The 14,789-nt window shown below is 38.8% G+C and overlaps 2 protein-coding genes across 2 annotated transcripts in view; both read right to left on the bottom strand.

Annotated features, from left to right (window-relative positions):
• LOC120291727 (toll/interleukin-1 receptor-like protein) overlaps positions 1-14,412 on the bottom strand; it is a 77,281-nt gene extending 62,869 nt beyond the window's left edge. Inside the window, exon 1 of the mRNA XM_039309431.1 lies at positions 13,759-14,412. Coding sequence (XP_039165365.1) covers positions 13,759-14,237 — 479 coding nt within the window. The 5' untranslated portion in view covers positions 14,238-14,412. The remainder of the gene's footprint in view (positions 1-13,758) is intronic.
• Positions 2,771-7,038, bottom strand: LOC120291549. Its single transcript, XM_039309163.1, has 4 exons — positions 6,555-7,038; positions 4,205-4,331; positions 3,794-4,028; positions 2,771-3,264 (listed from the first exon to the last, which is right to left on the bottom strand). The coding sequence occupies exons 1-3, from the start codon at positions 6,933-6,935 to the stop codon at positions 4,000-4,002; spliced, it is 537 nt and encodes a 178-aa protein (XP_039165097.1). The 5' UTR covers positions 6,936-7,038; the 3' UTR covers positions 2,771-3,264; positions 3,794-3,999.
• Positions 14,413-14,789: the final 377 nt, after the last annotated feature.

The following is a 14,789-nucleotide window of genomic DNA, read 5'->3' on the forward strand; positions in this document are numbered from 1 at the left end:
AGGAGACGGTAATGGACCCGAATGATTTGAAGGATTTGCACCGCCAAAAATAAAAAAGCGGTCGGATGTTTGTCCGCCGTGGATCTCAATTCCCAGATCAATGTCTTTTTTTTTGGAAGGAGATGCTAAATATTGAGAAGGCATACATTGCCAAAGGACATTTGTATTTTGTAGAGGAGATCATGGGCTTACTAAATTGGGCTTATTCACAAGTTAGTGTGAACTATAAGCTTTTTCTTACTTATAGGGCCCATTTTTTTCTTTTTTTCGGCCAGCTTGGCCTGACCAATGCGATGCACCAAGCAGAATTCTCTTCTTACTTTAGTACAGTTCCAAGAGAAGTGGCAGCTTATTCAAGCTACCACGCAACGCATAAAGAAGCAACATGGCAACATTCAAGAAAAGTGACAAGGTTACGAGTGGCAGGTCTATTCAGGACAAGTGGTCCATACACATGATCTTGTAGAGCTAAATGCAACTCTACCAAAATAAAAAAAAAGTTTGCTCCATCTTAAAATAACAATAGAGCGATCCAATGAAATAGTCATCAATTAGAAGAAAAAAATGCTTTTCTCCCATGCTTTTATGCTTTTTCTGATCAAATCCTGATATTTTTAATTTTCTAACAAAATCCTTATGCTTTTCCTGTCTTGGCTGCGAAGACTTCTCACCTGGAAGAACCCCAAGGGCCTTGCAGATACAATGTAATTTGCCAAAGGAACAATCAATGCAGTCTTTTTCCATCTTTTTATTATCCGGATTTTTCTCCATCTCATCATCCTAGAACAGGAAAAGATGAGTTAGTCTTCTAACGGGTAAGTTAAATTCATTTCTTCATCAAACTAAGCTGGGATTAACTTTTTGCTGTAGTAACTTGTGCCCTCCGATCATATATCTCCACTGGTACCTTAGCGACTTGCTTGCTTGTTAAATCATGTCTCAAATTTGAGATGTATATGAAACCTAAAAAGAATTTTGATTTGTTTAATTTCGGTGTGCGCTTTAAACTGAGTCAAATTTGGATTTTTGGGGCTTTGGAAATTTTGATTTTGTTTTCTGTTCGAGGAAGAGTATTTATGTTTGACCGATTCGACTTCTTGGCTCTTTGTTTATATCGCATGTGGAGGAGGGACTTCTTTTGGCCGCACAAAAGAAGAGGAAGTGGCTCTCATATTTAATATAAAATTGTAGGGTCAGTAGATTTGTTAGGAAGAAAAATGAAAAGACGTGGGTTCTAATTTTCTCATCCCCTTCAGCCGCGCAAAAGAAGCAAAAAGGTGGAGTCGTCCTTCTAGCCACGCGGAGAGGAAGAGGAACACACGGTGATCGTTTTTAGCGGAAAGAGTTTACATCCTCGTTCTCTTTCTGGAGATACGGATGTTTCAAACCGTAATTCTCTATAAGGCTAAACACTGTGATTTAGGTGGAATCTAAAGTTCAGAAGGGATTGAGTATGTGAGCTACTATACTATATAATCCTTCGATTGATCAGTGGATACCCACATTGGGATTTCATGCGTTCCTCATTGTTCCTCTTTGATTTATCTAGTTATTTCGTTCTCACACGTTGATTTAATAACAAAATCCGATTAGCTTCCATATTAATCTTATAATAATTGGTATCAGAACTAAATTTAGAATCTTTTTGAATTTGATTTGGGATTTTTGCTTGTATGATTTATGTTAAAAAATTTTGTCATTGCAACTATGTCTTGAGCAAAATAGAAATTCAAAAATTTAACGGGAGAAACAACGTGGGCGGAGAAGCGAGATGAGACATTGGATGACAAGGCTTAGTTGCCGGAAATGATAAAAGATGCCAATAAAGATGAGCTAAGAGGGCAACAAGTATAATCATGTCGATACCATCGAATGAGATTTTAATAGAAGTGGTGAAGAAGAGAGATGTCGCAGCATTATGAGGAAAATTTCGGGCTCTTCGTATGAGAAAGGGCTTAAATAATCGTCATATATGTTGAAGATGATGTTTTAGTTTCAACATTCTGAACATACTTCCACCAAAGACCACTTAGATGAGTTTATTAAGCTTGTAATGGACTTGGACAATGCAATTGAGATCCTAATTGATATAAATTAGGGCATGGCCTCTCTATCAGAGACATAAGATCATTGTATTGATTCACCGTTACAGGATTGTTTCTCTAATGAATAACAGAGGAACTTGCGAGATGACGGTCCAACACAAAATGTAGCATGAGGTCAATCACTTGTCCTTGGTAGTTTCAAGCCTTCATCAATTATCATCTGGATGGTCTAAAAGGTAAATAAGCTTTTGGAAATGTGTCAATCGCGTCCTTAGCATGCAAAACTTGCCGAGGAAATTAAGCCCGTTGTTATTCCCCACCTCTGGATCAGATTGTTTCAATCTGGGACCGTTTGATCACGATATTAATCGACGTTCACGATGTCACTCTTTCTTGCTGTCCATCCTACCTCTAGTCCGTTTCGGCAGAATTCAACAATTTGATCCCAATCCTTGCTTTTGTCAAATGGTCCAATCTCCACCGTTCAGGAGGAAGTTCACCATTCAGCTCTCTACAATCATCAGCATAAAATCTCTTCTAAACCAATTGAATTATTGTTTAGTTAATTGAGATATTTCATTTTTGTGGTGATAATTAGCAGGTCATCACGATAATTTTGTGGCAATAATCAGTGTTTAGTGAATCAATGAAACCTTAATACATTGAATTCCAGCTTTTCAAACTTGAGAACTACCGAAGGAACAAAAAAAAAAAAAAAAACTTGAGACCTGCCATCCTCAAAGTTGATTAATCAAAATCTCCATCAAAATGTCCACCCAATATAATTTATCAACCTAACAATATCATTAGCACACTAGTCAAGCAACATCCTTAGCTCCAACTAGAACGTGAACACTGACTGCCCAAGTATCCAAAACAGTCACAAGACTAGTTATTAAAGGCCAAGCATACCAATGCCCTCGGCAAATGCCAAATCAGAGTCGACTTTTGCTGCAGCAGCTTATGCACCCTTCCATGCTCAATCTTACTGCAAACATAAGGGACTTCATCCCAACATCAACAGGAGGAGCTACTTAATTATGCAGCAAGTCATTCCTAGCTCTTCATTTTATTGCGTATGGAAACCATTCCACCATAGCTTCAGCATAACCAACCCGAAAACTAGTCCCTCGGAAGCCTGCTTTATCCAGTGAAGTCCAAAAATCCATTTCCCGGGAACTCAATCGGTACCACATAGGACTAGAGGTCTCCTCCACATCTGCGAAGGAGAAGAGTTTTGTCAAGAGGCTTGCTGTCACCACTTTCTTATTTCACTGTCTTTTTTTTCTTTTCAAGTTCATGTGTACTGTGAGCTAGCTTAGATTAATGATCAACAGCCCCAGACAGAGTCTATTTCCAGCTCGATTGTTTCGTTCATTTTATTTTTTTTTTTTCGTATTTTGGCATTCTCTAGTTATGTGTGAAACTTTTATAGAACCATCAATCTACCAAAAATGGATAAAGAAACAGTGCCTTGCTGTATATGACCAAAAATTGATAACAATCTTCTCAACTGACTCTGAAATACTGAGTTATCTGGAGAATTAGGTCATCTTCTTCTTTAACTGCTTAAAAATGACTTCTTATGGCATGAAAAAGAGAGGACCTAAGGCACAAATAATTAGAAGAACATACCGAATACCTAAAGCTTGACCTGGTCCGATATTGCGCACCTTTGAGAAAAGTATCATATGTATCGGAAATCGATGTGGCACACAAATGGGTTTTCACAAAATGAAATTAATTACCTCGGACAAATCCACATAAAGTTTCTCTTGTGATGGACCTGGGAGAGGGGAACATGTCCTCAGAGCAAACTCCATTACTTCTGGCAATTTCACAGATTCCCAAACTCGATCACATTGTGAATTCATCCATCTCTCCATTGCTAGAATCAGTCACATTTTGCTTAGAGAATTGAGCATGAACTTCTGGAAACATCTGAAGATGTGGTTCATGGAGGAACTTGGGAATTATTCAAGCCTGCAAGAATAGTTTGTACTATTGAGGGAAGCTAATAGATGATATTATATCCAAAATAGCAGCAGAACATCTAAAGATTAGTTCAATTCCTGTTAGTTTTTGTACGTTGATAAGCTAATAGATGTTAACTTGTGTGACAGGATGACAGTATATTCATTTTAACAGCAGTGACTTACTTGTAGAATTGAGCTCAGTGTCGGGTCCTGGAGACCATAGAAAACCTATAGTCAATGGCAAGTTCTGAGAATAGTAGTTATTGGTCTCCATCACTGATTCTTCTGCATCTGTTTCCCCTGCATCTTCCTAGTACAAGAAAAAAATGAATCAGTCTTCTTATCCAATCCATCTGCTTTGAAGTCCACCATTCCAATGCTTCATATCATAGTTGAGGTACAATGCATATTTTATTTTATTTATGGATCATGCGTGAACCAAGGTGTACAATAGTGTACATTATACACCTTGGTTCACACATCACGTTCAAAACTAATTATGCAAACGAGTGCTAGCAGAGATCTATCATAATCCATAGCTTTATTAATTTCCGGCAAATATCTATATGAAAGGACTTCATGAACTCAACATAATTATCCAACTATTTGGCAGTATGATGATTATATATCTATTAACCATGTAAATATTTCACCAACAATTTATTGGCTACTTCATATTTCTATCTAATTAGATTTAGCTATCAGAGAAAAGAAAAACATACATTCCACCATTTCATTAGATAAAGATGCGTGATATCATGAACTATTTCTTTTGTACAGGCATCTTCTTCTTTTTTCACAAATTTTTATGTTTAATAAACCTTGGACAAGAAAAAAAATGAATACCAAGCAATATTTAAAGTTTTGACAAATGATAGAGTTGTACTATTTCGCATGCTTGCCTTTCTAAGGTGACTGCAAACCAAACAGTTACAGTTTGCTAGGCAAAGCTCGATAAGTACAACTGAGAGCCACACCTGCCAGGTCACTTCGTCTCCGATTAATTTTAAAATTGATTTCGATTGCTTTCGGTTGTCTTTTCATTTCTGTTCTGTTTGCGTCAATTCTGATGTTGTCCATAAGAAAACAGAGGGGACCAATGAGCTTGAGGGCATTCTGTGGAGATGAAGTCGGGGCGTTGGAACATGAACCATAGCAACAGCCACCTCATGATTGCTGTGCGTCATCACCTCATCACCGCCAGGTTGTTTCTTTTCAATTAAGTAGTAAGAATTGCTTGTACGCATGGATTTTCTACTCTGATGTTTGTGTTCTGTATTACTCTATGCCATTCTGGTGTTAGTACTTCACACCACATGCTCACAACATTTTCAGCGGAATGCCCGACTCCATTGCAGATAGTTCCTATTGCATTCTGTTTACCAATGTCTCAATGTTCAATGGAAGTTGCGTTTGTTGTGTCTTTGCTAGATTTCCGTATATAAATTATTGGAATGTGAACTAATTAGATATATAGGTGATGTATGTCGAATGCTGTTCATAAGTGTATGTGTGGATCAAATCCTGTTCATATGTGATTGTGTATGTCAAATGGTGATCCTGCATGTTACTTTGAGATGGTGAGGTGCTGAAGAAAAGAGGAGAATGGTGGGAGTACTATTTTCTATTTCGACATGAGGCTACTTATGATCGTATACATGAGTAGTCCATGCTTGTTGCAAATATCAAAAGAGTTCGTGTCTGGAGCATGCGAGCTGCAAGTATGCATGATTTGAGAAGAAACAAGAGCTGTAAATGAGTTGAAAATAAACAATAAAATGAAAGCCAAATGAGATTGGATGATTTGATTGGATGAGAACCGAACAAAAAGAAACTATAATTGTTGTTGCAAAAACTCAAGTGAATGCTTGACGTCGAGACTCTTGAGAATTGAGAAGACGTAGTCAGTAGTGTCTGCTTTTTGCTTCTGCCACTACAACCTCATCCTAGAAGAAATTAGAATGGTTTGCAGATAATCTTCTAATTAGTCTCTTCTACCATCAGTTTTGCCCACTTCACGCATTGGCACGGGAAAGGCTACTATTTTCTCCTATTAGATCTAGTCATCCACGACAGCATAATGCTAGGGCCAAGGATTGCACGTGTTAGTAATCTTGACACATTTTGGGGGCGTTCATGCAATATTTGATCTAATGATCACCGTTTGGGACATCCCAAAATTGCCCACTTCAACTTGTTTCTCTTCATCTCCCCTCTTGGTTTTTGCACTCGTCAGTTATTTGAGAAATTTTGGTAGAATAATTCATTTACCCAGATAAAAGTATCACATGCATTGAAACTATTGTCTAAGTTGTCAAGAATCTTGACCATGCTTCTATGTGGCAAGCAATTTGATATTCACAGAGGACCAAACAATAATCCATAGATTTATATAAAAAAAGAATTAAGACATGAAAGACAGAGATAGACGAGAGAGACTAAGGAAGCAAACAGAACAAGCGAAAATGAGGAAATGTGATGCCTACAGCATGGTGTTTCTGAAAAATAAGTGAAAGATAGAAGGAAGACGCACCTCGTTGAATGTCATTCTCATCCCGACAAGAATCATCTCTTTATAATCCCGGTAAGTGCCCTCATAACTACTTAGTTTCATGCAACCCCATACTTCTATCATGCATTCATTTGGTATGTTTGAGTTGGATACATCAGTCAACCTTTCCAACGATCCACACCTGGAAAAATACAAAATACCCAAAAGCTCCAATTCTTCAAGGCCCTCAACAACCCGTAGCCCATTGCATTGGTAGATCCGCAAAACCTTTAGCCTCTTCGAGTTTGATAAACCGCACAACCCTCCTAGGGAGTCGCAGTAGCCAACTCGAAGTTCCTCTAATGATTCCATTATCTTGGGAAATTGAATTTCAAGTAGCTTTGGGCAATCTAAAACTTCCATTTTATCGAGCTTCCTTAGGCTTGATGAAATAGCCGACAATCGCTCGAGAAACTCACATTCTCTCACATCTAAATTTCTCAATAGTTCAAGCCCATCAATTGAATTTCCCTCAATGGAGCTATGGAGACACAATATGGATAAATTTTTCAAGTTGGAAAATTGTGGTCCAATGACTATCAGTCAAAATTGTCCATGCCGGATAAAGTGAGTTCTCTAAGTTGAGGTAGGCAACCCAACTCGTTGACGAAATGGGAAAATCTGAAAGACCCCAGCTCAACTTCTCAACTTAGATAACTTTCAAGCCATTGCATTTGGATAGTTCGCATTGGTCTGTTGGTTGGGCAGGTGCTTGTCTAAAGCCGTTAGACAAAAGCATTTCCACTAGATTCGTGAGGTTACTAAGATCTGGAACTAACCGCAATGATGCCGAGTGAACACGTAGACAATGCAAACTCGAGGGAAGCTTTGGCAACTCTTGAAGCTCATTGCAATGTGTTAAATCCAGCTTTTGGAGTCGCATGAGGTAATTGATTGCCATTGGCACTGCACTAATATTGGTATATGAAATGTCTAGGATGCTCGAGACAATAGTTTGCCAATTTCAATTGGAAATGCATTTGCAAGTTGCTCACAATGTTCAGCATTGAGCTCCTCCAACTTCTCTAGCATTTCAATACTTTGCGAGGTAACCTCCTTATTGGACTAAATCCCATCCTCATCACCTTCGGTTGCTTCAGATTTTTTATCGAATCGGGTAACTCAACAACATTTGTCCCTGAAAGATTCAACACGTAATGATGTCAAGTTGCCTATTGATTCTCTGGAAGCTCCCCCAAATTTCGACAATATTTGAGTGAAAGAAACTTGAGTTGTGTAAGCTCTCAATAGAAATTGGAAGTTCCACAATTGGTGTGCACGATAGATTTAGGAATGACGGATGTTTTGCATTGCCAATTGAATTAGGTAAACTTGCAATTCTTGATGATGATATATCCAACTTAGACAATGATCCTAATTTCCCTATAGAGTATGGAAGTTTCTCCACTTGAGAGCACCTTTTGATAGAGAAGTGCATCAAATTCACAAGTCCTCCAATCTCCCTGGGCAAAGTGCGAAGATTCGTACACCGAATAATGTCCAAGCGAGTAAGAAGTTTCATCTTCCCAAGAGGAGTCACATTTTCGCAAGTTTAGACAGTAGTGAAAATACAGTGTCTCCAAACTCGGGTAACCAGTCCATTTCCATCCTGTGAAAGTTTCTCGACAATCACGTAATGCGTGTGGAACTTCCAATTTTTCCAACATCTGCAAAAGTAGTTGAAACATTATCAGAGAGGGGTCAAAGAAAAAAAATACGATGTGGAGAGAACAAAAGTAAAAATTCAGACTTTCAAAAATTTTCATCCGCCCCGATTTTTGGCGTTTCAACTGTGCTAAAGTTCGAAAATTACTAGACTTTTCAAGTTTAAATTGGCCATTCTGCAATCTAGAAGAGGATAATCCCAAAAAGCCATCTTAGTTTCAGGCAATGATAGTTGATATCTCCAACAAAAGTCCCTGCTTTTATTAGCTTTTGACATGTATTCATAAAAGAACTTGATGAACTCAACATAATCATCCAACGATTTAGCAGTATTATGATTCAACATCCATGAAGTATGTACATAGTTCACCCAAATTGTATTAACTACTTCATTTTTCACTTTAATCAAATTCAGCTATTAGGAAAAGAAAACAATATGTTTCTCTGTGTGATTAGATAAACAGATATCATGAATTATATGTTTTTTATAGGCACTTCTATTTTCTAAATAATTCTTTCTGTTTAATAGAAAACTAAAATAAATCCTTTTGACAAGGAAAAGTTGTAACATCAAGCAATATGTAAAATTTGGGCAAATGATAGAGTTGTACTATTTCACGTGCTTGCCTTCTAATGGAGGATGCCAAACCATACAGTTAGTCTGAGAGGCGTAGTAGGATAAGTAGAACATTGTCGACAAGTAGGTATTGCATATAAGCTAACTCCGTTTTTGCTATATCTTTTTCACTATTACTCCTTTTCTCGTGGCTCATCCAATTGTAACACCTCAAATCTTTCAAAATACATAAATCATATATTCGTTTCTATAAATTTATATTTTCATTTCAAAATATGAAGGGAAATAGTTGTTTAAAAGAAATCTATTCGAATACTTAACTATAGTTGAGCTTCTACTTATGTGCCCATGAGCAAGATTTTTATCTTTGGTTGGGAAATATCGACACAATCACTTTCTTGTTTATATGAAGGATCTTTATTACGTCAATTGCCAGTGTAAGAAATAATTATACTCACAATTGTATGTTTGACATGTGAAAGAGTTAATAATCATCTCGGTGTCCACCTTGAGACTATTCACAAAAGTGCATCTACGTGTCTAGTTTAACGAGGCTACTCCCTATAGGCAAAACTTCTGTAATTGAAATTTAATTTGACTCAAGTGATATTTTAGGTCTCTATCTTCTACCTTAAACTCATCTCTCTGCTACAGTTCCCCTGTATCTGAAAGAAAATTTCAAGTTAATTTGGTTTTAGGGAACATTTATTATTTTCGTTTTAGCACAAAGATCTCTAGAGACTGCAACTTATTTTCAAAAAACATCCTTAGTTTCATTTTGCGATACTTAAGTTCTTCAATATTTGAGAATATATTGAGTTCACGAAAGATAAAATTTTCACCCAACACATTCGAGAAAAGAAATTTTCTCACTTCATCGACGCGAGAAGAATTTTGGGTCCGTAGAAGAGACCATACCTGTACGATGAGCGGTTGGCCACGTTCGAAGAACCGCGCCGCACCCTCTGAAAGGAAGAAGGCCGAGTATTGAGAAATGTTAACAAAGAAAGAACCACGACACGTTGTCTATGGAACGTAGAGAGAAAAGAGAGATGAAAGTAAACGAACAAGGGAAAGAAAAGTCATGCCTACCGCTGCGTTTCCGAAAAATTAAAATTTGAAAATAAAGTGAAGGGTAGAAGGAAGGCGCACCTGGTCTAATCCCCTCCTCGTCCACTCAAGAATCTCCTCTCTATAATCCCCGTAACGGCCCCTATAGCAATCTGGTAACTTCTCGCACTTCCATACATCTATCGTGCATTCATTTGGTATCTTTGAGTTGGATAGATTAGTCAACAGTTTCAACGATGGACACCCGGAGAAATACAACCACTGCAAAAGCTCCAATTCTTCAAGGCCCTCAATAACCCGTAGCACAGGGCACTCCATGAATGTTAAATGTTTCAGCTTCTTCAAGTTTGATAAACCATACAACCCTCCTAGGGATTTGCAGTCCATAAATCTGAGATTCTCCAATGATTCCACCGTACTGAGAAATCGAATTTGAAGTAACTCTGGGCAATTACTAACTTCCATTATAGAAAGCTTCTTCAAGCTCGATGAAATAACTGACAATCCCTTGAGAAACTCGCAGTATGTCACAGTCAAATCTCCCAATAGTTCAAGCCCATCAAGTTGAATTTCCCTCAATGGACAGCGACAAAGATGCAATGTGGACAAATTTTTCAAGTGCGAAAATTGGGGTCCAACGACTACCAAGTCGAAACTATCCATGCGACCTAAGGTGAGTTTTTTAAGTTGAGGTAGGCAACCCAACTCCGTTGACGGCACGGGAAGATCGAGAGGCACAACTCCAATCTGCTCCGGTTTAGATAACTTCCCAACCCATTGCAATTGAAGAGTTGATGCACAGGCAAGTGCTTGTCCCGAGTTGTTGGGCAGTTCAAAGCCACCAGATTCGTGAGGTAACTAAGATCCGGAACTAACTGCAATGATGCCGATTTAAAACGTAGGCAATTCAAACTTGAGGGAAGTTTTGGCAGCTCTTGAAGCTCATTACAAAATGATAGATCTAGCTCTTGGAGTTGCATGAGGGAATTAATTGTTGTCGATGGGACTGCACAAACACTAGTTTGCGATATGTCTAGGATACTTGGAGACAATAGTTCACCAATTGCAGTTGGGAGTTCGCCCGCAAGTTGTTGACAATTTCGGACATTGAGCTCCTCCATGCTCTCTAGCATTCCAATACCGGCTGGCAACCTCTGTATTGGACAGGATGCCATTTTCATCACCTTCAATTGCTTGAGATTCTTTATCGAATTAGGTAACTCAATAATTTTTGTACTTGAGAGATCCAACATCTGTAATTTTGTCAAATAACCTATTGATTCTGGAAGCTCTACAAAATTATGACAACCAGAGATTGAAAGGAATTTGAGTTGTGTAAGCTCTCCAATAGAAATTGGAAGTTCCGCAATTGACATCCTTGATAGATCAAGGGATGATAGGTTCTTTGCATTACCAATAGAATCGGGTAAACTTGTAATTTTTGTATGTGATATATCCAACTTCAACAATGATGCTAATTTCCCGATGTCTGGAAGTTTCTTTATTTTCCAGCACCCTTGGATAGAAAAGTGCTTCAGATTCACTAGTCCTCCAATCTCTTTAGGCAAATTTCGAAGATTCGCGCACCAATTAATTTGCAAGTGAGTAAGATATTTTAGTTTCCCAATAGAGGAGTCAACTTCTTGCAAGTTTGAACAGTGACTAAGAGATAGTATCTCCAAACTCACGCATCCAGAAAAGTCTAGAGTCTGTTTCAATCCATGACAACTGATGAGAGAAAGAACTTTCAATTTGTTTTCCATCTGCAAAGGTCACTGAAACATTATCAGAGAGGATCAAAGAGAGAATACTATGTCTATGTTAAGAGAAACAAAAACGAATTCACACCTTCAAAATGTTCCATCCACCCCGGTTATCGATGTTGTCATTGTCGAAAGTTTGAAAAGTGCTAGATTTTTCAAGTGTAAATTGGCCATTCCAGGATCTAAAGGAGGATAATGCCAAGAAAGCCATCTTAGCTCTTGGAGATTATTGTTGACGTCTCCAGCAAAAGTCCCTCTATATAACTTGAGAAATTTTAGATTTGGCATCCTCTCAAGTTCTTCATCCATAATGCTGATGGGATCCGAATTATATTGACCTAAATTGAGTGCTTTAATTTTGTCCTTTCTCTGCCAATAGAAACCATCAATGAGTATGAGCTTGCAAACATTAAATTTGTCGTTTAGAATGCCTAAAAGGAATATCTTAAATGGGAAGTGGGAAAATAATTTCACGGTGGATAATGTATGAATCCTACTTTTACCTTACCTCTTTCGATCTCATTACTTCCAAAGCTTCTTCGTCATTCCACAACCTACTAAGGGCACATTCTTTTTTAACAATGTCTCTTCCAAGATCTCTCAATTGATCATGCATCCATATAGTATCACCATCATCATCATCAACAATTTTAATTAGACACAAATCTGTAAGTTTTTTCAATGACTTATGGGGGTAAAGATGGCAAGCATCCCAGAAATAGGCTGCCCATAATTTCTTTCCAAATATGAAGAAGCATGCAATATCAAGAAAAACTTCTTTTTCCTCCTCCCGTAATGCATCATAGCTTATTTTCAACTTATCCCGGACTTCATCATGAGGTATATTCTTCAACCTTTCTAGCATTTCTTTCCATATCTCCTCGTTTTGGTGATGAAGATAGGAACCTATTACTTCAGAGCCAATGGGAGTCCCCGTGGCCGTAGATACAACTTTCCGAGAGAGATTTTGATGAGTATCGGGAGGAGAGACGTTGTTAAAGGCATGCAAACTAAAAAGCTCCATCGCTTTATCAGGATCCATTTGCTTTACTTCATAAGGTAAGATTCCCATCTCTTCATCCGTAATCCCTCTATTTCTTGTTGTTATGATAATCCTACTCCAGGAACCAAAAGTGTTAGGCCCCCACTAGTTTCTTAAGTAGTTCTTTCTTGTCTAGATCATCTAGAACAATGAGAACTTTTAGAACTAGCTCTCCTTGTTATGCTATCTATCCCTTCATCGGTGTTACCAAAATTTTCTACAAATCTAGAATCGGAGATGTCGGATGCCAACGTTTCGCAGATTCACTAGGCCATTTCCTTTTGATGATTCTCGGATGTTCCCAATGAAGCTGCATTGGCCATCAAACGAAGACATATTTCATTGAAAACATTCTTAGCAAGAGTGGTTTTACCGATCCGCCCATTCCATGGATTCCAACAAAACGCACACCCATGCCGAGTCAACATCTAACAACTCCATTATGGCTTCTACTTGTTTTTCTACCCCAACCAATTTGTTGTCCAGAGGTCTTTGTTTTACTTTCAGCTTACGCAGAATCTCTTTCACAACGCCTTCGATGACTTCACCTTGTCTGCCACATACCAAACACTTTTAGTTAAAGAAAACAAATAACAATCTCACTACTACTTCCTAGCAGATAGCATTTGAGTTGGATCACTATTTTTAAGTCTCAGACAAATTCTATAGAGCCACAAGAATTTTGGTGTTATAGACTCCATAGGATATGATGATTGGTACGATAAACTTACAATTTGACCCTATTTCAGAGAAAGAAGATGTTCCTTCGCGGTCCGAATTACAAACATCATTCTAGAATTAGATCGAATTCACTCATGTAACTGTCACTAGCCAAAATGGCCCTGCTTATGTATGAGAATTAGCGAATTGCCTCTGTTTTTTCCTCCCGGTGAGAAATGAAATTTATTGCTCATATACCAAAAACCGGTTTGTACATGCCACGTCAACCAATATATTTCAACAACATACACCCCTCCAGCTAGTTTTCACTGCCATTTACAAGAACAATAAGAGAATAGCATTTGGACTGAAGCTTGAAAAAAGTTCCATAAATAAGCATTTACTTACGCTTTCCCTTGGACTTCCCATCCCTTGATCTCAGCCACTTTTCTCAGAGCGGCCTTCCAACTTTGCCTCATCTCGGCACCGTGCCTCTGCTCATGCTTCTCCAAGTCCTTCAGGTACAGTCCCGTCCTGAGCTTGACGTCCAAGGGCGTGACATCAAAGAAGATGGGTAGAATCTCCGGCTTCCCCGTCGATTCACGGAGCTCCGTCACTCGAGCGAGCTCGCGGAGGCACCAAGGGCTCGAAGCATAGCCTCTGGAGAGGATCGGTATGCAGATCTTGGATTCGCCGACCGCTCTCAGGAGATCGTCGATCCGATCACCGGCGTGAAGCTCTTCGCTGTCTCTGTAAGCAGCGATCCCCTGGCCGATCATGGTTCGGTAGAGGCAGTCGGTGAAGGTGTCGCGAGTGTCGGGCCCTCTGAAACTCAAGAACACGTCGTACCGGGTCGCCGACGCGCTGGAACCACCGGTTGCTGCCATGTTTTTGGGGGGCTTTCCTCGCAAAAGTTCTCTCTGTCTCGCTCTGGTTTTTGCCTGCTCGGAGTTGGAGCTGCGTCTTCGTTAGGGTTAGAGAGTAGAAATCATGTGTGAATGCACAAACCGACCTCAAGGAATCCCTCAAAAGCTCTCTTCCTTGAAATGGACCCACGCGCAAGATCTGGATATTCGAGCTTTCGGCCTGGATCGGCATCCGATGCTTAAAGTAAACAGAGAAGGACGTTTGACCCGGTCAAGCTCGAAAAATATTCCGAAATTCAATTTTTTTTCTTGTTTTTTGGACGGGCAGGTTAAATTGAATTCATCATCAGACTAAGCCGGGTAGCCAAACCCATAGCGAGTGATCCCATTCAGCAAACCATTATTAGCAGCTTAGTAACTTGATTAGTAAACTGCTCAAGCAACGACACTAGCTCTCTTTTTGGTTTTTTTGGTCTGTTTGTTAGTTACTTGATGCAGACTTCACTTGAACACGTCTTTATTTGCAAGTTTACAATCATCATGAGTAATCTACGATAAAGGAAATGTGATTCA

Source organism: Eucalyptus grandis, chromosome 3, assembly GCF_016545825.1.
Source record: "Eucalyptus grandis isolate ANBG69807.140 chromosome 3, ASM1654582v1, whole genome shotgun sequence".
In the NCBI taxonomy this organism is placed as follows: Eukaryota; Viridiplantae; Streptophyta; class Magnoliopsida; order Myrtales; family Myrtaceae; genus Eucalyptus; species Eucalyptus grandis.